Consider the following 23474-nt stretch of genomic DNA (forward strand, 5'->3'; position numbering starts at 1 on the left):
CAAGCTCAGTACAGGAAGTTAGGAGATAAATTAAAATGCAGGACCTCAAATGTAGCACTCTCAGGATTACTCCCAGTTCCATGTGCTAGCGAGAGCAGGAGTAAGAGGATGGACCAAATGAACACGTGGCTGGAGAGATGGCGTAGCCGAGAGGGATTCAGATTCTTGAGGCACTGGGACCGGTTCTGGGGAAGGTGGGAACTGTACAAACCGGACGGGCTGAACCATGCAGAGCTGGGACCAGCGACCTTGCGGGGGGCTTTTGCTAGTTCTGTTGGGGAGTATTTAAACTAGTGTGGCAGGGGGGTGGGATCCCAGGAGTAGGGTCAGATTCAGATCAGGAAAATGGGGGTAGAACATTAGGGACGTTGTGATAGACATGGAGTTACAGCAGAGGCAAAGTTTATAAAGTGTCCAGCAAGGGAAGTTGACGGGGTTAAACTGTTTATACTTCAATGCAAGGAATATTAAAAACAAGGTAGATGAGTTAAGGGCACAGGTAAACACATGGCAGCAGGATGTCATTGCTATAACGGAGACCTGGCTAAAGGAGGGACAAAACTGGCACCTTAATATCCCTGGTTATAGAGTCTTCACACACGATAGAGTAGGAGATAAAAAAGAAGGGGGGGTAGCACTAATGGTTAAAGGATCAATTCCAGTTGTGAGAAGGGGTGATATACTAAATGGGTCAACAAATGAGGCTTTATGGATTGAGCTTAGAAATAAAAAAGAGGCAGTCACAATACTGGGAGTATACAACAGACCCCAAATAGTGAAAGGGAGATAGAAGAACAAATATGTAGGCAAATTTCTGCTTGTAAGAACAAGAGGGCAATAATAGTAGGAGACTTCAACTATCCTAACATCATCTGGGACTCAAACTATAAGGGACACTGAGGGAGAAAAATTCATGCAGTGTATCCAGGAAAATGTTTTCAACCAATTAGTGGCAAACCCAACGAGAGGAGATGCAATTCTAGACCTAGTCTTGGGGAATGAAGAAGGGCAAGTGGGTGAAGTGACAGTTGGTGACCATATCGGGGACAGTGATCGCAATTCAGTTAAATTTAGCATTACCATGGAAAAAGACAGAGATAAGGCAGGAGTTAAAGTCTTGAACTGACGGAAGGCAAATTTTGCAGAAATGTGAAGGGACTTGGCTGAGGTGGACTGGACAGCACTGCTGGAGGATGAAACAGTGGAAAACCAGTAGGAAGCACTAAAAATTGAGATCCTAATTGTACAAAGTAGACATGTCCCCATCAAAAATAAAAGAGTGGTACTGCCAAATCTAGACACCTCTTTCCCCCCCCCCCCCCCCCCCCCCGCCCCCCAGTTGTCTAGAAGAATACAGGGGAAGATCAAACAAAAAAAGAAAGCGTACAGTAGGCACTAAGAACTAAGCACTGCAGATAGCCTAGATGAATATAGGAAGTGCAGGGACAAAGTAATAAAGGAAATAAGGAAATCAGAGAGAGGGCATGAAAAAAGATTAGCAAGTAAAGTTAAAGATAACCCAAAGATGTTTTATCAATACATTAATGCTAAAAGGTTAGTTAAGGAAAAAGTGGGACCTATCAGAGATGAAGATGGAAACTTGTGTGGAGATGCAGAGGCTGTGGGAAGGGTTTTGAATTATATTTTGTCTCTGTGTTTACAGAGGAAAGGGAGCATGTAGATATAGTAGTCCAGGAGGAACACTGCGAGATATTGGACAGGGTAGTCATAAAGAGAGAGGAAGTACTCGAAGGGTTGAAATCCTTGAAAGTTGATAAGTCACCAGGGCCAGATGGATTGTTTCCGAGGCTGCTGAAGGAAGTCAGGGAGGAGATAGCAGATGCTCTGAGGATGATTTTCCAAACTTCACTAGATACAGGGGAGGTACCAGAGGGCTGGAGAAATGCAAACGTAGTTCCATTGTTTAAAAAGGGATCAAAGGAAATGCCAAACAATTATAGGCCAGTTAGTCTTACATCGGTGATGAGCAAATTAGTAGAATCAGTCCTGAGAGATAGGATTAACTGTCATGTGGAAAGGCATGGATTAGTAAGGATGGTCAGCATGGATTTGTTAAAGGAAGGCCTTGCCTCACAAATTTGAATGGATTCTTTAAGGAAGTGACAAAAAGGGTTGATGAAGATAGTGCAGTGGATGTTGTGTACATGGATTTGAGCAAGGCATTTGACAAGGTCCCACATGGTAGATTGGTCGAGAAAGTAAAAGCCCTTGGGATTCAGGGTAAACTGGATAAAAGTTTGGCTTTGTAACAGGAAACAAAGGGTCGATGGATGCCCTTGCGAATGGAAAGTTGTCTCAAGTGGTGTTCCACAGGGCTCAGTGTTGGGACCCTTGCTGTTTGTGTTATATATTAATGATTTGGACGTGAACGTGAGGGGCACGATTGGGAAATTTGCAGATGACACAAAGATTGGCCGAGTAGTGGATAGTGTAGAGGATAGCCATAATCTCCAAAATGATATCGATCGGTTGGTGGAGTGGGCGTTAAAGTGGCAGATGGATTTTAACATAGAGAAGTGTGAGGTCATACATTTAGGGAGGTCAAACAGTTACAGAGATGACACAATACATGGGAATATACTAAGAGGTGTAGATGAAGTGAGAGATCTTGGCGTGCAAGTACACAGGTCCCTGAAGGCAGCAGTTCAAGTAGACAAGGTTGTGAAGAAGGCATGTGGAATGCTCTCCTTCATTGGCAGAGGTATAGAATATAAAAATAAGGATATAATGTTGCACTTGTATGAAACACTGGTGAGGCCACAACTGGAGTATTATGTGCAGTTCTAGTCATCACATTACAGGAAGGACGTGATAGCTCTGGAGAGAGTGCAGAGGAGGTTTACAAGAATGTTGCCGGGGTTAGAAAAGTGTAGCTACGAGGAGAGATTGGATAGGTTGGGGTTATTTTCCTTCGAACAAAGAAGGATGAGAGGTGACTTGATTGAGCTGTACAAAATTATGAGGGGAATAGATAGTGGGCAGGATAAAATTGTTTCCCTTGGTGGAGAATTCTAGAACCAGAGGACATAGATTCAAGATAAGTGGCAGAAGGTGTAGGGGGTACATGAGGAAGAACTTTTTTACGCAGAATTCGCTGCCCAAGTTGGTGGTAGAGGCAGAAACTCTGAACTCTTTTAAAAAGTACCTGGATCTGCACTAAGTGCTGTAAGCTGCAGGGCTTTGGGCCGAGTGCAGGAAGGTGGGATTAGAAAGGACACCTGGGTGCCCTCGGGCTGGCATGGACAAGATGGGCCGAATGGCCTCCTTCTGTACTGTAACTTTTCTATGGTTCTATGGATGCTGAAAGAACAGTGGTGTAAGCTTACAATGGGATGATGTGATGTGGAGATTAACTTGTAGTGATGGTGCATGTTTATATAACCATACAGATGTGGCTAGCCCAGTTAAGCTGCTGGTTGCTGGTGGTCTCCAGGGTTGTTTGGTGCTGCTGAAGAGCAAAGGAAGGTGACTGGATGTTCTCTTGTTGAGTTGGTTGTAACCTGGCATCTCATGGGGCACAGATGCTGTCTGCCACTTTTCAGTCTAATCCTTGATTTTACCTTTGTCCAGCTGTAGACTGGCACTGGCAGCTTCTTTATTGAAGTAGCTGTTGTTAACTAACAGCTTCATCCCTAACCTTGTGACTGACTGACTGGTCAGTGAAGAGGCAGCTGAAGATGCTTGGGCTGGGGAGACATCTGGCAATGATGTCTTTGGCCTGAGTTGTCTAGTCTTTAACAATCTCAAGCATCTTCCCTTGTATGACCAACCATCATTATGACAGAAAGCTTTAATGTTTCAATAAAGCCAGAGCATCCTGAGAGATTCACAACAGAAAAACATTGGGGGTGTGTGTGTGTGTGAATGTAATTTACATAAAGGTGGTGCATCAGTCGTGCATTTGGGCAAACTATTCAGGTTTGATCATAGTGGGATATCACCAACCTTCAGTTTTGTTTTCAATCGTTATAAAAAGGAGAAATAATGAGCACAACCCCCTAATCTGTGCATTTGAATGCAAATGTAGAAAAAACTGACTTGCACACGTACTAGAAAATGTTTTGTGCTTAAAAACACATTCTTCAGATTCATTTTGCCTATTTGTGGTTATGAAATCATCAGAAGTTCATGTTCAAGAATTAACCTGTCAGTTTTTTAGATTCCAGCGCACTGATTGTAATATCACAATTTGAATCTCAAGGAAATCAAAGAGACGGCATGAAAAAAGATTAGCAAGTAAAGTTAAATGCTTACAGGATTAAATTTGATATTCTACCATTGGTGTAGGCAGAGTATTTTATTCAGATCTTCTAGTTTTTAAAACCATTGTCTTACGAATATAAGTTATGACATGTTGACATTTCTTTCTCCAGCCTGCAACATCCAAAATGCATGCCATCATTGAGCGCACGGCAAAATTTGTCTGCAAGCAGGGCACACAGTTTGAAATCATGCTTAAAGCTAAACAAGCCCAGAATTCACAATTTGATTTTCTGCGTTTTGATCACTACCTGAATCCATACTATAAGCACATTCTCAAAACCATGAAAGATGGGAAATATGTTGTTCAGACAGAAAAAAGATTTGAAGAGAAAAGGAGTAAGTTAAATTATTTCTGATCACTATTCTTTTACTGATTCCATATGGAATTCTGCAATTTGATAAAGTTTCTGTTCTGTGAAGTTATAAGATATTGCTTGGGAAATAAGTACAGTTTTCAGTGTGAGTGAAGAAGGAGAGGGGATTAATATGGCATTTATGTATGTGAATTAAGAGTCCGTTTAGACTTGAAATTGCTAAGTCACCAAGTTGGGACTGTGCATCACCTGCCTGAAGAACCGCAGCAATTCGCCAAGGCTTCCTCGACAATACCTTCCAAATCTGCGACCTCTGTCATTTAGAAAGACAAGGATAGTGGGTTAATGGGAACACCACATCTCCAACTTTCCCTCAAAGTAACGCACCAATCCTGACTTGGGAATATATTGGCTGTTCCTGCATAATCGCTGGAACTCGCCCTCTAAACAGCACTTCACCACATGGACTGCAACAGTTCAAGAATGTGGTTCAGCAGCACCTTTTTTAAGGGCATATAGGGATTGGCAATAAATTAGCCTCGCTAGTGACGTCCACATCCCATGAATGAATTAAAAAGATACTGAGGATTGATAACTTAGTGATAGAGCCACTGACCATAATGTTCCATAATTTTTTCCAAATGGAGATTATATCAAGAGGTGCAGGTGCTGACTGTTATATCCTATTTTTTCTTTTAAAAAAGTGAAGTGAATAAACCAGGTGGTTACAGTTGAGTTATCCTCATGTTACTGGGAAAACTACTAGCGACCATAAACACAGGACAGCATTAGTGTATATTTAGTAAGGTATGGGCTAACTCGAGATGGACAAGGATTTTGAAAGGGCAGATTGTGCTGGTCTAATCAAATTCTTTTGAGAAAATTATAAAACACGAACAAGGAAATGTAATGGACCTGTTATATTTGGATTTTATAGAAGTGTTTGATAAGTGTTGCATGTTGATAGATGGGCCCCCTGTATGATATAATTTAAATTATTTGTGAAATACTGCAATTTCCTTGCCAATGTTGGATCTTTAAGATTGTGTAACGCCAGAATATTATATAACTGCTGTTTTGCCATTAACATTTATATAAGGAGGAAAAACTTTTGACTTTGGATATCACCATTGAAGCACATTTTAATTTTGTTAACAGAATCTGTAACAGAATCGGGTGAAGATGATGATGATGACAATGATGGCTGTTACCTCCATCCCAGTCTTTTTGCTTCTAAAAGTAACTCCAGATTGGAAGAACTGACTAGGGTGAGTGTCCACTAGACCTGATGTTACAGTGGATTTATTTCAATTCAATGTATAGTTCGACTTTCAACAACTTAAAATGGTTAAAACTCAGTTTTTAACATTTACTGTACTCCTCCCATGGTTTATTTTGAATTTCATAGAATCGTAGAATGATTGCAGCCCAGAAGGAGGCCAACTGGCCTGTTGTAAGTGTGGCGGCTCTCCAAGAGCCAGTCCCACTCCACTCTCTTTTCTTTGTAACCCTGTGAATTTTTTCTCTTCAGGTAATTATCCCGTTGCTTTTCAAAAGCCACAATTAAATCAGCTTTCACCACACTCTCATGCAATGCATTCCAAATCCTAACCGCATGCTGCATAAAGTTATTCCTCAACTCACTTTTGGTTCTTCTGCCAATCATCTTAAATCAGTGTACTCCATCCATGTGAACAGTTTCTGTCTACCTATTTTGTTCAGATTGCTCTGATTTCAACACCTCTGTCATACATCCTCCCAGCCTTAACTAAAAACAAAAATGCTGGAAATATTCAGGTCAGGCAGCATCTGTGGAGAGAAACGTTTCAGGTTGGGATGACCTTTCATCAGAACTGAAGAAAGAAATTTAAGAGTTTTAAGCCAGTGGAAGGAGGGAGGGAGCCAGAATAATGAAAGGGAAGCCCTGTGATAGGATGGAGGGCAGGAGAGATTAAATAACAAAAGATTTCAATGTACAACAGCCAAAGAGTGGTAACAGCTATAGTAATGAAACAAAGGTTGTGTCCAAATGAATGCAACATGAAGGGGCATGAAGAAAGAAACAAGACAAGATCAACCCAGCTAAACAAAAAAAAAAGACAAAAATTGCATAGAACGAGATGAAGGCAGAGGTTATGATCTAAAATTAAAGCAAAATACTGCGTATTCTGGAAATCTGAAATAAAAACAGAAAATGCTGGAAAACCTCAACAGGTCTAGCAGCACCTGTGGAGAGAGGAACAGTTAACGTTTTGAGTCCATATAACTTGAAGAGTTGTACGGACTCAAAACATTAACTCTGTTTCTCTTTCCACAGATGCTGCTAGACCTGCTGAGTTTTTTCAGCGTTTCCTGTCTTTATTTCAGGTTACGGTCTAAAGTTGTTGGACTTGATGTTGAGTCCAGAAGGCTGTAGAGTGCCAAGTCAAAAGATAAGGTACTGGCCCTTGAGCTTGCATTCAGCTTCATTGGAACAATGTAGCAGGCCATAAACAGCAAGATCACCATGGGAGCCAGGTGGAGAATTAAAATGAAAAGTAACCGGAAGCTTAAGGCCATGCTTGGGGAGATGTTCTACAAAGCAGTTCCCAGTTGATGTTTGGCCTCCCCACTGTAGAGGAGACCACATCATGAACAGTGAATATAATAATATATTAAATTGAAGGACGTGCAAGCAAATTGCTGTTTCATTTGGAAGGACTATTTGGGGCTTTAGCCGTTGAGAAGGGAGGTGAAAGGACAGCTGTTGTATCTCCTGCACTTGCATGGAAAGGTGCTGTAGGGGAGGAAGTGGTGCTGGCTGAAAATTAGATGTGAACTAACATGCGAAAGTGGAAAGTATGCTAACTTTCTTCACGCGCACATTGTATGCATCACATTGACCTGTTGGACACAAGATGCTAAGTATTCATGTAGTATCTCGACCATAGAGTCATAGAGGTCTACAGCACAGAAATTGGCCTCCGACCCATCGAGTCTGCGCCGCTCAAATACCTAACTATTCTAATCCCATTTTCCAGCACTAGGCCCACAGCCTTGTATGCCATGACATCGCAAGTGCACATCCAAATATTCCTAATGTTATGAGGGTTTCTGCCTTTACCACCCTTTCAGGCAGTGAGTTCCAGATTCCCACCACCCTCTGGGTGAAAAAATTCCTCCTCATGCCTCCTCTAAACCTCCTGCCCCTTACCTTAAACCTATGCCCTCTGGTTATTGATCCTTCCATCAAGGGAAAAAGTTCCTTCCTGTCTACCCTTATCTGATCCCCTCATAATTTTATACACCTCAATCATGTCCCCCCTTCAATCTCCTTTGCTCCAGGGAAAATAACCCCAGTCTATCCGATCTCTCCTCATAACTAAAACTCTCCAGCACAGACAACAGTCTAGAAACCTCCTCTGCATTCTCCAGTGCAATCACATCCTCCCTATAATGCGGATTCCAGAACTACATGCAATACTCTAGCTGTGGCCTAACCAGCATTTTATACAGTTCCAGCATAACCTCCCTGCTCTTATATTCCATGCCTCGGCTAATAAAGGCAAGTATCCTATATGCTTTCTTAACCACTTTATCTACCTGTCCTGCTACCTTAAGGGACCGGTGGACATGCACACCAAGGTCCTTCTGATCCTCGGTACTTCCCAGGGTCCTACCATTCATCGTGTATCACCTCACACTTATCCAGATTGAATTCTATTTGCCACTGATCAGCCCATCTGACCAGCCCGTCTATATCCTCCTGTAATCTAAGGCTATCCTCCTCACCATTTACCACCCCAACAATTTTTGTGTCATCCACGAACTTACTGATCAACCCTCTTACATTCAAGTCTACATCGCAAACAGCAAGGGACCCAACAGCAGGGATCCCTGTGGAACCCTGCTGGACACAGGCATCCAGTCACAGAAACACCCATCGACCATCACCCTCTGCTTCCTGCCACTCAACCAATTCTGGATCCAAATTGCCATGGGTCCCATGGGCTCTTAACCTTCGTTACCAGTCTCCCATGCGGGACTTTATCAAAAGCCTTTTTGAAGTCCAAGTAAGCTATGTCAAATGCATTGCCCTCATCTACACACCTGGTCACCTCTTTGAAAAATTCAATCAAATTGGTCAGACATGACCTCCCCTTAACAAAACCATGCTGACTGTCCTTGATTAATCCTTGCCTCTCCAAGTGGAGATTAATTCTGTCCCTCAGAATTGCTTCCAATAGTTTCCATGTCCTCTGCCTCCATGCGTAAATCCCCTTTTTGGCCCCTAAACGACTCCACCTGTTCTTTTCCTATCATTTTGCTATTTTTATGCCAAAGGAGACCTTTGGGTTCCCTTTTCTGTTTGCTTCCTGCCTGTCTCTTCTTTGCTTCTCTTTTTTCTTTTCATTTCCCCTTTTAAGTTTTCTTTATTCAGCCTGGTTCTTGTATTATCACATAACATCTGACAGATGCAGTCTTTTTCTGTTTCATCTTACTCAGCCTCTTTTGTCATCCAGGGAACTCTAGCTTTTTGTTCCACCTTTTCTTCTTCCTGGGAATGTACCTCAACTGTACCTGAACTATTTCCTCATTAAAGGCAGCCCATTGTTCAATTGCAGTTTTGCCAGCCAATCCTTGATTCCAATTTACCTGGGCTATTTCTCTTCTCACTTTGCTGAAGTTGGCCCTCCTGCAATTGATCATTTTTGCTCTGGATTGCTCCTTGTCCTTTTTCATAACTAATCTAAACCTTACAATCCTGTGATTGCTGTCCCCAATTGACACTTGACCAAGTTCATTCCCCAGATCCAGATTCAGCAATGCTTCTTTCCTTGGGTCAGAAGTATACTGATCTCAAAAATCTTTAAGAAGTGAACTGAAGTATAACACTAAGCAAATGCCTTCTACACCAAGTGCAGCATTGTCCATTGTTTGACTTAGATACTTCTGCACAAAACGTCGAAACTAGTTTGCGAAACAAATTGGTATACTTGTAGCCCAAAATGTTAGTTAACTGGAGTATTGAAATTAACGTTTTATTTTAATATTTTATTTTAGCCTCTGAAAGTAATGGATCCAGACCATCCTCTTGCAGCTTTAGTGCGCAGAGTACAAGCAGATGCCAAAAATGTGCAAAAACAGCAAGAATCTGACAGCTCAGAAGCAGTAGCAGCAGCAGTAGAATACACTGCTGCAGATTGTAAGTATGCAGAAAAACATTGACTGACTGTTCAATTCAATATCTGAAATTAGACTCAATGCTAATTTAATAGATTTTTTTTCCCTCTTCCAATTTTCTGCCATCATATCTTGAAGGCATTTGTTCATTTGTGCATTTGTGTTGGCAGGTGATTCTTTTTTATTGTGTTCATTCTCAGAGATGTGAATATCACTGAGAAGTTCAGCATTTAACACCGACCCTAGCAACTCTTGCAAAGTTGGTGATGGGTTCTGTGTTGTGAAGGTTCTTGCATAAGGAGTCCCAGGACTTTTACCCAGCCACAATGAAGAAATTATATCTGTTCAAGTCAGGATGGTTTGTGACTTGGAAGGGCATTTGAGGCTATGTTCCCCTGCATCTGATACACTTGTCTTTCTAGGTGATTGAGGCTTCAGATGATGCATAAGAAGCCTTGGTGAGTTGCTGCATTCTGTACCTGGTCCCCACTGCAGCTATGATATGCTGGTGGTGGAGGGAGTGGATGTTTAAATGCATGGATTGGATGGCGCTGAGTCTGTGCTTTCACAGTTGCATTTATCTAGGCAAGTGGGGAGCATTCCATCATATCCTTGACTTCTGCTTTGTAGATGGTGGAAAGGTTTTGGGAGACCAATAGATGAACTACTTGTTACAGAATGTCCAATCTCCGACCTGTTATAGACATGACATTTATGTGGCTGGCCCACCTGTGTTTCTAGTCAGTGGACACCCCCAGGATGTTGTTGATGGGGGATTTGGCACATGGTAATGGCATTGAGTATCAAGGAGAGGAGGTTAGACACCCTTGGAGATGGTCATTGCCTGACATTTGTGTGGAATGAATGTTACTTGCCATCTACCAGCATCTACATGGACATGGATTGCTTCATTATGTAAGGAATTAGGAATGGAACGAACACTGCAATCGGTGAATAGTCCCACTTCTGATATGATGGAGGAAAGGTCATTGATGAAATAGTTGGACCCAGGCGATAGATAACGAGTACTTTGTTCACTCATTTTCTGATTTCTGAGCTATCTCTTCTGAATCCACTGCCTCTTCTGGTTTGATATAATTGCAAATTTGGCTGCAACACAATCTTGTATAACGTACAAACATCCTAATACACATTAGGATGGAATAATAAGTCAGACCGAAGGCTGGGGTTAGTGATTATTCCATGTTGAAAATGAGTTCAGTAAAGGTGAGATGACTAAAAACTCTGCTGCCAATCATTGTGTGAAGGCAGGGGGATGGACTTTACCTGGAGGGCCACATATTGCAGGAACAGATATATGGCTTGGGAGGCTGCGGAGGTGGAGGAATTTGAAAAGAAGTACAAGGATTAAATGTATCGCGCAGTGGGAGCCACTGTAAATTCATGAGGATTGACGTTATGGACAAACTGAGTTTAGGACAGGTCATTGTTCTGGAATTTATGAAGAGTGAACAGAAGATTGGGGAGGAGATTTGTTGGGGATGCCAATGAGGAAAAATGTTGGAGTATTCAATTATCAATGTGTGACTGAAAGTTTCAGTGGATCTGGTGATGGAGAGTGTGTGTTAGCTTACCTGGGTTGAACACAGCTGAGGTGTGCATAGTTTTGTTCAGCTTGAGCAAATGGCCAGTATTAGGAATGGCATCAGTAACATTGAAGTGAGTTTATGGCTGGTAGTGAAAATTATAGTTTTGGTCTTGCTATTCAACTGAAGCCTCAATGTAAGCATATAAATACTGTGACTACAAGAGGAGGTCAGAGGCTGGGAACTCTGTGACAAGTGACTCACCTCACCAAGTCAGGCACCATCCTGACTTGGAACTATATCGCTGTTTCTTCACTGTCACTGGATCAAAATCCTGGAACTCCTTTCTAACAGCACTGTGAGGGTACTGCTGCGTCTGGTGTAGGTACAAGAACAGTCTTACTGCCACCTTCTCAAGGACAATTAAGGACGGGCAGCAAATGCTGGCCTAGCCAGTGACATGCCCATCCCATGAATGAATAAATGTGAAAAAAAGTCAGACAGGCAATTGACAATGCAGCAGTAAGTTTGTGTTTGGGAATAGCGGTGGACAGATAGAGCTTGGTGTCTTTAGCACACTAATGGAAACTAGTCCTATTCCTCTACATAACTTCTTCAAGAGAAAGCAAATAGGTACAAGGTGGAGGCCAAGGATGGAATAGAGGGAGCCACATTTTAAATTATGCACATGTCTTTGCTCTGTTGCACACTGATTCCTCATGTTGGTCTTGAATTAGACTGGGCCTTGAAGTGATGTGGTATGGGCAGGTGTGGTATTTTCTGAAAGCTTGGAGGGTGTACCTAGGTTCAAGGTTGTTCTAAATGGGAGAGGTGGGGAAGACCAGAGCTGTTGGAAGGTAACGTCAGGAAGTTGGAAGGTAACATCAGGAAGTTTATAGGTTATGCCTGTGTTTTATAATGAATTATTTATATTTTTTTGTATTAAAATTATTTTGAGGGGTCTGGAGTGGAATGGGTGACGGAATGTCATTATGGATGTGTGCCTCTGCATTTGGTTGTGTGTAGTTTCTTGTGGAAGAGGTAATTGATCAATTCTGTTACTGGACAGATCAGACTTCTCAACACAGAGATGGCTTGGGAATCTGACTGATTGAATAGACAGGTTAAAATATGCCTCATCAAAATTCAAGTATGTGATCTAAGGTTTTTGTAAAAATTGTTTGAGGAACCCTTACATCAATATATAAACACAATTCTTCAACTGACCTACAAACTAAACCATGTGAAGCGAGCATGATCGACAGCAGAGTGGAGATTTTCATAGATAATACAGTGAAGCAGAGCTTGAGCCATTTCTTGGTCAGTGATGGATAAATATTGAATCCAAAGAAGTGGGAAATGTTAAGGCATGACCAGGATTAGGTAAAAACTAACAAGAATGTGGGGAGACAGGTAGCTGGATGAGAGAAGGACTACTGAGGGTATTCTGTATGTGCTTTCTTTAATGCATGAACTGAGGGATCAGGGTGGATTCTTGAAGTATCAGTTGGGCATGGCAAGATATGCCCAGAGGTAAATTATTGAGATAAGAAGGAAATTGAATGGCTAAGTTAGTTTATACTTGTCATTTAAGGGGAGGCAGCAGTGTAGTGGTATTGTCACTGGACTAGTATTGCTCTGGGGACCTGGGTTTGAATCCCACCGCAGCAGATGGTGAAATTTTGAATTCAATACAAAATCTGGAATTAAAAGTCTAATAATGACCATGAAACCATTGTCGATTGTTGTAAAAACCCATCTGGTTCACTAATGTCCTTTAGGGAAGGAAATCTGCTGTCCTTACCTGGTCTGGCCTACATCTGACTCCAGACCCACAGCAGTGTGGTTGACTCTTAAATGCCCTCTGAAATGGCCTACCAAGCTACTCGGTTCTCAAGGACAATTAGGGATGGGCAGTAAATTCTGGCCCAGCTAGCGACAACAACATCCCATGAATGAATAAAATTTAAGGGAACGGGCTGACATTATTGTCATGAGTTTATATTGCAGAATTATTTTTTTGATAGTGGTTGAAGATGTATTCGAAATGAAGTAGAAAGACTTTGCATTAGTTGCCAATTAACTAAAGTGAAAAATAGCCAATTAGATTGGATAAAATCACAGATTTATTAAGGAGGAAACATGGCACTGCAGACCTTACTGATGAAATTGGACCCTGTTTCGTACATTTTACAAATGTATGAATGGGTACAAAATAGAGGCTGTCAAACAGAAGATGAGTAAACTGTCTTTTTCCCTGCTTTAATTAACGTAGAACCAGGAGCGTTGAGCCGCCCTCGTCCCGAGTGCCACTACTCACTTGGCCTGACTAGCAAGCTGCAGACTGAATAGTATTGAATCCCAAGACCAATTTCCAGTGATCCTAGGCCAGCAGTCATTGCCCCTTGTTCAGAGGGCATTTAAGAGTACTAGAGTAAGTGGGGTCACATGTCCAGGTAAGGATGGCAGATTTCCTTCCCTTCAGGGCATTGGTGAACCAGATGGGTTTTTACAACAATCAGCATAGTCATCAGACTTTTCAAGTTTCACCATCTGCCGTGGTGGGATTCGAACACAGGTTGCCAGAGCATTACCCTCTTTCTCTGGATTACTAGTCAGTGACAATGCCACTGCCTCCCCTAGCAGCACATTGTGTCTGTTAGGTATTTACTGGAGCAATTGGAAACCACTGCTGGTGCTACTTCTCTCTCACCTCATAGTATTGTATCTTCATCTGCTTCAAATATTAATGGTGAGCGAAAAATGTTTGAAATAGAGATATTCATTATTGTGAGCTGTAGTGGATAGATTTTTACTGGCAGAAATGGTGAATTGTTTCAATGTGTATCTTTTTAAACCTATCCATGTTTATTTTTTAAGCTTTTTATTTGTAATAACCTTAGGTTCTAAAGAAGATTGAATATGGAAGATCCTAGGTAAATCAGCTCAGTTATTTAGGTCAATAACTAATTCTCGATGATGTAAAAGCAAAGGAAATCATCCAAGAAAGTGTTCGTGCTACCAAAATTAAAATATTTACTCTGGTAAACATTCCTTGTAAGTTTAGAAGTTGGAAGGTGTTGTTTAAGAAATTGTTTTTGTTCATTGGTCATTTGGCGTGGGGAAATTTTAAATGCATACTCTGTTGCAGGTGTTTGTTTAGTTTGTTCTTTTGGTATGCAAGATGGAATGTGATCTTTCTACCTCAGCAAGGCTAGTAGGTTTTCCTCCCTCAGCACTGATCTGCTTTTGACCCCTTCCAATTAGTGATGCTTTAAATAGGATTACAGGGCTTTTACTTAGTACTCAGCTTCAATTATTGGCCCAATATAAATGTTCTGTGTCTCAGCTTTGAATCTCTAAGGCTGTAGACATATATTAGTACACAGTAATGCAATACTCTGTCTAGATTATATTTTCCCAGAATGTAGGTATTGATCCTATTATCATGATTGTTTTTATGTCTTTCGGTCGTTTAAGATGGCTGTGTTGTAACATAAAGAAAGTATTGGCAGGGGAATACTTCTCTGGTTCTTGTGAAGCTTTGGGGGCCGAGGCAAGGGCATGCAGGGTAAAGCTTATATACTTGTAATTTTGTCCTGTAAGTTATTTGGGATCAGAATGTCCTCTGCACCCCCCACCTGATTAACAAATTTATGCTTTCTAGTAGAATTGATTGATGCTTCAAAGCAAAATTGACAGCAACTCCATGAACAAATAGATTCTACTTTAGGTCTAATGAGGTTTGATCCTTAGTCATCTTTTGACCCCGCAGTCAGTGCAATTCAGTTAGTAAAGCTAAAAAGACTAGTTGAGTGAAGATGCAATCAATCTTGTGGTACTTGGATGGATAATCAACATTGATTTAATGAGGTAATTTGCATCAAGTGAATTGTTTCAGCGCTATGGTTGAATCCTGACAAATGCAAAACTAATTTGTCAAGAATTGATTTCTTAAATTAGAATTATGGTAAGGTTTTTTAAAAACTACGTCCAGTTAGAATTCAGTTTGCTAACTTTTTTAGATGTAACTGGTCTAATAGAGTATATTGGTGATTTTGGCATTGCAATCCAATAAATATTGAAACAATTTTGTCCAATTGTGTTTAAGCTTCTGGAGGTATACTGTTAAGTAAAAGCACTGAAAAATGACAGTTTCGTTAACTTTTGGAACGTTCAGTGAGCATGGGAAAAGTAACTGGATATAATTTTAATTAAATGTCTCTTGTGTTTCAGCAGCAGTGACAGCCATGTATTATGGATATTACATGATGCCTGACGGTACATACTGCTTAACGCCACCACCTCCAGGAATGGAAGTTTCTGGTTATTATAGCGCCTTGCCTTCAGAGATGGCTGTGCCAACTACAACTGGGACATCTGTAACTCCATCTTCTGGAACTACACCTCCACCACACTCAGAGGGTGACAACAGTAATATCCAGGTCCCTTCTACAACCACAGTCAGGTGGGACATTTTAAGTTCAACATAATAGCCTTCTCTAGTTTTAACTTGTATAAATGAGCTGTGGTAACTTACTTAGGGCCACCTCTGCCGATTTGGCAGGAATTGAGCATTCTAATCGACCATATGAACTCCATCTTAATCTAGTTTCCCTGCATGTGTACTATCAAACTGGATTGCTGCTTTAACTACAGTGGATCTCTTCCCTTCAGTTAGAAGCCATGAAATGCTGACTTTCCTCTCCGTTAGGCCTCTCTGATATACAGTTAGTCAAAGTTACTTCTTGATGCAAAAGCAAGATATGCAGTACAATATATCAGGAAAAACTTATATAAAGCATAAAAAGGAGTTTTTATTGGAGAGAAGAATACTAGAGTGGGAATCAGATAGGAACATTTTGGTCAGCACTGCAATATTTGGGGGGAAAAAAACAAGCCTTTTTGAAAGTGTGAATTCATATGAATCATGGTAATAGTCAAAAACTATTTTATGGTGATTGAACTATCTTTCCTTCAACACTAGTTCATTTTCTCCTCTATCCCTCCCTTTGCCATTCCCAAAAAATAGTACTAACAAATTCTAAGCTACACCCTTCCCTGTCAACTGGTCCCAAATCCTTTCTCTTCCCCAGATCTTATTCCCAAAGCGTACTCTCAGATTCTGGCCCCATGCCCAACCTCCAGTTGCTCCCTTCCCAGCTTTTAGACTTCTGTCACTCGATGTTCCACTACATCCAGGATACCGTGTCACTACCTAAACCTACTGCCAGCTCCAGCCTAGTACAGGTTGGCTGTAATCTTAGTGCAGATTTAGAGCTCCAGAAATGATAATAGAAAAAAGAGTTTGTGGGATCTGTACAGATGAATTGGGAGCAAAACATAAAGGGGGATGGGGGGATAGGTGCGGTGCCAGGAAAAAGAAAGATGAATACAAAACAGTGGCAAAGAAGTTAACAAAATGGAAACCACAATGCAAAAGATTTAAGTAGAAAAAAGACTAAAAGACAAAGACAGAAGGGAGAATTTTAACTTCTGGGTGGAAAGTCAGCAAGACCCTCAAGTTTAAGTTTCCATGGGAGAATTGAGAAGTAACTGCTTGGCCTCCTACTTGACTCGGCGATCAGTTGTCCACCGAACCAAATCTGCAAAGTCTGACTACTGGCAGATAAAGCTCGAGTGGCTTAGCAGCCACTTGGGCAAGATGTGCGGTGAGTGTTTCGGCAAATTCTCATGGATGTGAGTGGGGAAAGAGCCGAAGACAGCAGAAACACATACTCTTGCTCCTCGTGACTCCACAAAATGAAATTTAAAACATATCTTTTAGGTCTTCTCCTGCCCTCAACGGATTTTGCTTGTAGTTGACCTCCCCATTCATTGTATCGTTAACATTTTCACTTAAGTCATATCAATGAGGGTGCCTAAGTCAGGCAGGTAGCTCCTCTGCTGGCAAAAGCAGCAAGGGGTGGGAATGGAGCGCAAATACAGAACCACTCAATTTTAACTCTTGTTCTGCCAGAGGAGGAATTAAACATTACCCCAGAGCAGCACAATCAAGTAGCAAATAAGGAGGGAAGATGGTTGGAAGGGAAGACACTTACTGATTTTTGTCTAGGAGGCTGCACAAGAGATTAGCTATTGTCTGATAACATCCCAGTTATAAAACAATGTGCCCTTTTACTCACTTTGAACAATGTCAAAGGGTATCAGCTAGCAGTTATAAAAGTTGATTGTTAAGAAGGGAAAAATAGAGTTTGAAAGTAATCTTGCAAGGAACATAAAAGCAGACTGTAAAAGCTTCTATAAATATGTAGAAAGAACAGTATGTTGTGGATCCAACCAGAGATTAAGCTATTTTGGATCTGGTGATGTGTAATGAGGCAGGTTTAATAAATGATCTCAGAGTAAATGATCCTGTAGGAAGCAACGACCATAACATGGTAGAATTTGGCATTCAGTTTGAGAGTGAGAAACCTGGGTCGGAAACAGTTGTGCTAACCTTTAAATATGGGTAATTACAATGGAATGAGGGCACAGTTGGCTGGAGTGGACTGGGAAAGGAGTTTAGCAGAAAAGACAGTGGTTGAACAATGACAAATGTTTAAGAAAAGAGTTCGTGACTCACAGCAAAGATATATCCCAGTGAGAAAGAAGGTTCCAGGAAGGGCATAAACCAACCATGGTTAACCAAGGAAGTTAGAGATAGTGTCAAATTGAAAGAAAAAACATACAATGTGGTAAGCCAAAGGATTGGGAAAGTTTTAAAAACCAACAAAAGACCAAAAGAATAATAAAGAGGGAGAAAATAAACTTTGAGGGTAAACTAGCAAGCAATATAAAAATGGACAGTAGGAGCTTTAAATATATAAAAAGGAAGAGAGAAGCCAAAATGAACATAGGCCCCTTAGAGAATGAGGCTGGGGAAATAATAATGAGGAAACAGCAAGAAGTTGGGTTGGGGTGGAGGAAGGAAATAAATATAATAATAATCACTAGAGAAAAAGTACCATGGAAACTAATGGGGCTAAAGGCTGATAAGTCCTCTTGACCTGATGTGTTGCATCCTAGGATATTAAAGGAAGTAGCTAGAGATAGTGGATGTACTGGTAGTAATCTTCCAAGAATCTTTAGATTCTGGAAAAGCCCCAGAGGATTGGAAAACTGCCAACGTAACACCCTTATTCAAAAAGGGAGGGAGACAAAAAACAGGCCAGTTAGCTTAACACTTGTCATTGAGAAAATGTTGGATCTGTTATAAAGGATGTAATAGCAGAGCATTTAGAAATACATAATATAATCAAGCAGAGTCAGCATGGCTTCATGAAGGGGAAATCATGTCTGACAAATTTATTACAATCCTTTTGAGTAGGTAACAAGCAGGATAGATAAAGGGGAACCAGCGGATGTAATATATTTTGGATTTCCACAAGGCATTTTATGAGGTACTGCACATAAGGCTACTTAATAAGATAAGAACCCATGGTGTTGGGGGTGGTATTTTAGCGTGGATAGAGGATTGGCTAACTAATAGAAGACAGAGAGTTGGGATAAAGGGGGCATTTTCAGGATGGCAACTTGTAACTAATGGAGTGCCACAGGGATTAGTGCTGGGGCCACAATTATTTATAATATATATTAATGACTTGGATGAAGGGAGTGAATGTACAATCGCCAAGTTTGTGGGTTACACAAAAATAGGTGGGAAGGCAAGTGGTGAGGATGACAAGGATTCTACAGAGGGATATAGACAAGGTTAAGTGAGTGGGTGAAAACTTGGCAAATGGAATATAATATGGGAAAATGTGACATTATGCATTTTGGCAGGAAGAATAGAGGAGCTGAATATTATGTAAATGGAGAACGATTGCAGAAAGCTGCAGCACAGAGATTTAGGTGTCCTCATGCATGAATCACAAAAAGCTAGCATTCAAGTTCAGCAGGTAATAGAGAAGGCAAATGGAATGTTGGCCTTTATTTCTAAGGGAATGGAGTATAAAAATAGAGAAGTCTTGCTAAAACTATGTAAGGAACTAGTTAGACCACACCCAGAATACTTTGAACAGTTTTGGTCCCCTTATCTAAGGAAAGATATACCGGCATTGAAGGCAGTCCAGAGAAGGTTCACTAGGTTGATCCTGGGTATGGAGGGATTTTTTTGAGGAGAGGTTGAGTAGGTTGGGCCTGTACTCGTTGGAGTTTAGAAGAATGAGAGACAACCTCATTGAAACATAGGTTTTTTAGAGGGCTTGACAGGGTGGACCCTGAGAGGTTGTTTCTCCTCGTGGGAGAGTCTAGGACCAGAGGGCATAATCTCAGAGTAAGGGGTCACCCATTTAAGACAGATGAGAATTTTTTTTCTCCCAAGAGGGTAGTGAATCTATGGAATTATTTACCGCAGAGGACTGTAGAGGCTGGGTCATTAAGTATATTCAAGGCTGGGATAGACAGATTTTTAATCAGTAATGGAATTGGGGGTTATGGGGGGAAAAGCAGGAAAGTAGAGTTGAGCATTATCAGATCAGCCATGATCATATTGAATGGTGGAGCCAGGCTCGAAGGGCCGAATGACCTACTCCTTCTCCTATTTTCCAGGATTCTGTGTTTCTATGCTGTAGTAACCAGTATTTGTAATGTGTCACCATTGGGCATTGTCCGTAAAAAGCTGTCCTTTTTGATTGGAGGGAGAGAATTTGTTTGGTATCTTTGGGATTGGAGGCTGCCATTCACATTTTTATTTATTGTAGATTGAAAGAAAGATTGCAACGTGCTATCATTGTGTCACCATGTACTGCTTTGTTTGTGTAACTTGCCTATGTTGTACCTTTCAGTGCCCCGACTGTCGTTCCTGTTATTATTCCCCCTCCACCTGATATCCAACCAGTCATTGACAAGCTAGCCGAGTATGTAGCCAGGAATGGAACCAAATTTGAAACAAGTGTAAGAGACAAGAATGATACACGGTAAGAAATCATTTTGCAATAATTGAAATTTGTTGCATTAATTATGACTTACACTCCATTTGTCATTCTTTTATAATAATTCAATAAATGATGACTCCAGAATTGCCCTTTTATATGCAATGGATAGATTTTCATTAGAAAAGGAGAAAAACTTGTGTATTGGTTGAACGTTTCCTGTAAATATTTACTCTGTGACTTAAATCAAATCTCAGGATACAATGCTGGACATTTGATCACAAATCAAAATAAATTACTTTTTAGCTCATTGTCGAGGCTCTGTTTGTGTCGGCTTCTTCAGAACGACGTGGATTTAATGGAGAGGATGCAGTGAAAAATGGTTAAGATGATTCTGTGACTTACAGTTCTGAATTTTAAGGATAGTCTGCTGGAACGTTTCATTTGAAGAAAGAAGATTGAGGCAATTGATCGGGTTGTTTAAATGATGAAAGGGACGTGCTATTCTATAGATAGGTTTCCAAACTTGTTTGTAATTGTGAAATTAATTACCAAAGATTCAAATAAAGGAAGGTATGCAAGACTAGAGATTCATTGAAATTTTCCATCTCAGTGTTTAACATGCATTGGATTTTCATCAGAATCAATGCTTTAAGAAAGATTATATGGTAGGAAATTAAATTTGAACGCAAGATGGATAAATTTGGACATGGGTCATTAAATATTTTATGGAAAATGTTATGACAAATTCAGTTTAGGGCCAGATTATCTGTAGGAGGTTTTTTTATTTTCTAATTTTGATTGTTTTACCCGATCTTGATTGCTCAAGCATGTTTTTGATTGGACTTGATAGAGAACACGATAGTATCATCATGCAAAGAAATAGACATTAAGGCCTATGCCTTCCAATATATTGGAAGGCATAGGCCTTAATGTCTATTTCTTTGTCATAGCTTATGTTCTTAATCTAGTTTCAATTTAGAAGGTCAACACAAGGTCCCAACACCAGCAGTAGCTGAGACATTATAATTGGGCTTGGTGCCCTTGAGATAGGAAGAGGGAAAATGAGCTTGGTTTTACCCCTTGTGATTGTCTTGTCCCACCCAATATTCCCCCAGGTGTCTGTTGTGGTTATCTGTTTAGGATTGAATTAGGCTTTCTTGTCAAGATCACACATAACAAATACTCACTTGGGCAAGATACTGAAGGGCTCCAGACACCCATGGCATCATGTGCCTGCAAGAGTCAGTAGCCTCAGGAGAAGAACAGTGGGAAGCTTGACAACATGATAACAATATGGTTGTGATTGCAGGGCCCCTGTAAATTCATAACACTCGATAGTGGCAATGTGCAAAGCTGGCTGGCTGTACATTTGCAATGTATTGGATGCTTATTAATGTTTTGCAAAACGTAGAAGAAAAATGGATTTCTATGACTGCTTTAAATATTTGTGTTCTAAATTTAGGTTATCTGAAATGAAAAAAAGTGTTCACTTCATGCATACATGGCGGCTTCCATTCAAGTCTTTACTATTTTCAGCTGGATGTGGTGTGCTTTAGACTCACTGCATTCCTCAGAATTACAGTCCCCTGTTAGTTTGAAGGTTGTTGTAATTTTCTGGGACTACTTTAAAACTATGTGCCATAAACATGCTGCAGTTATATTAATAATCAGAACTATAATATATTCCTAGATTTATTGCAGAATAAATCCCCCATCTTGATCCCTGAGCTGACACTTGATACGAAGACGTGACAAAATAAGAAGCATGGTATAAGAAAGGGCAACTCTGCCTTGTCCAACCTCGAATTGAATTTTCCCTACTTGTTTAATTTCGTGGCATTGTTAGGTGCAGAATTTCCTTGGCATCCAGAGATAATAGTGCAAAAATGGTATGTTCAGCCATCTTCACATCTCTAGTGTTCAACCCTCTTGCACCACAGAAATTTGAAACACCCACCCTAGCTGCAGCAGATAGTAGTCCTGTGGAGTGTATCCCTATAACCCCCAGTTCCATTTCTAACCAAATATTCCTCAATTTCTTCCTGTTGAAGAAATTAGAGTCTGTTCAACATATTCTTTGTTTTGGGGGAGGGGAAAAAAAGCTTCTTACCTTTAGTTTTGTTTGAGGCTAGTTGATTTTGAACCCATGTGCCCTATTTCTCTGCTTGGAATTTGAAGTCTGATATCCTGCTTAAATCTGCATTTTCAACACATTAAATTTTGAAGACATGGTATTTTAGTTGTCTTGTCCCAGTATTCTTTGAATGATATCCTGCGTTAATTACCTTACTGAAAAATTTTGATGTAGTTGCTTCCTTTTGTCAAACACCCTCCAGGTAATGTCATTTTCTTTGACTGAAAGCAGGAAAATATTATTGACTTTTGTATTTTCTTCAGTTAAACTAAAATAGGGTATTTCTACTGTTAGCTAAAGTGATAGTGAAACTAAGATTTGAGATAATTCAAATTTGAATTATTTCTATTGTTAAAACAATGGACCATATTTAGAGTTGTATTTTTTTAAAGATTGAGTTGAACAGTTAACTAACTCTTGTAGTACACAGTATCATATTTCATTTTTTAGTTCATTTGAATTTTTATTTAAATCAATTTGATTTGACTGCGCCATCCTTAAATCTTTGCATCAGTTGCAACTGAAATTAATTGAAATTGTCACCCACATATGTTTACAAAGAAGGGTATGTGACATGTACTGCTGTTTATTGTACTATGCAGTTAGGAAAGCGTAAAATAACATTCCATGCTTTCATTGGGTGACATTTCTGAAATATGACTTGACTAGTTGTTTGAATCACTTATGTGGGCAGTATATCATCTTCTGGTTAATATAAAGCATCTAAAGTTCACAACAGACTATATTTAGCAAGGAGAACAATGGAATTGACTAGAATTTTCTTTCTCTTTCCCAACCCATCACCACATCCCAATGGAATTGTATTTTTCCAGATGTGATTTAGCTGTCAAGTTTGGCATTTGAGGATAACATTATGCTAATTCTATGGTTCTCATTTAACATTTCCTTGTGTAAAAGACTTCTTGGTGTAATGGTTTATGAGAAAAATATAAATTTTATGTTAAAATATTAATCTATTACAGGAATGTTGTAAGGTATATAAGATGTAGTGGTTACACTACTCGACTAGTATTTATACCTTGATTAATGATCCAGAGAACATAGGTTCAAATCCCACAATGATTCTTTGAGAATTTAATTTCAGTTTAAAAAAACAATTATAATAAAGCGTTACTATTAGGAGTGATAACGA

The 23474-nt window shown here is 40.2% G+C and overlaps 1 protein-coding gene across 3 annotated transcripts in view; it reads left to right on the top strand.

Annotated features, from left to right (window-relative positions):
• The window catches only part of LOC121285580 (splicing factor SWAP), a 109750-nt gene that overhangs the window by 12904 nt on the left and 73372 nt on the right, over nucleotides 1-23474 (top strand). For 2 of the 3 annotated variants that reach the window (XR_005944720.1, XM_041202150.1), the window contains exons 5-9: nucleotides 4395-4620; nucleotides 5757-5866; nucleotides 9642-9783; nucleotides 15545-15776; nucleotides 20098-20229. Coding sequence is in view for 2 of the 3 variants with exons in the window: in XM_041202150.1 (XP_041058084.1) it covers nucleotides 4395-4620; nucleotides 5757-5866; nucleotides 9642-9783; nucleotides 15545-15776; nucleotides 20098-20229 (842 nt within the window). In the remaining variant the exon portion in view is untranslated. The remainder of the gene's footprint in view (nucleotides 1-4394; nucleotides 4621-5756; nucleotides 5867-9641; nucleotides 9784-15544; nucleotides 15777-20097; nucleotides 20230-23474) is intronic. The other variant, XM_041202151.1, reaches the window with a different exon arrangement.

The sequence above is a fragment of the Carcharodon carcharias genome, chromosome 13 (assembly GCF_017639515.1).
Source record: "Carcharodon carcharias isolate sCarCar2 chromosome 13, sCarCar2.pri, whole genome shotgun sequence".
NCBI classification, from domain to species: domain Eukaryota; kingdom Metazoa; phylum Chordata; class Chondrichthyes; order Lamniformes; family Lamnidae; genus Carcharodon; species Carcharodon carcharias.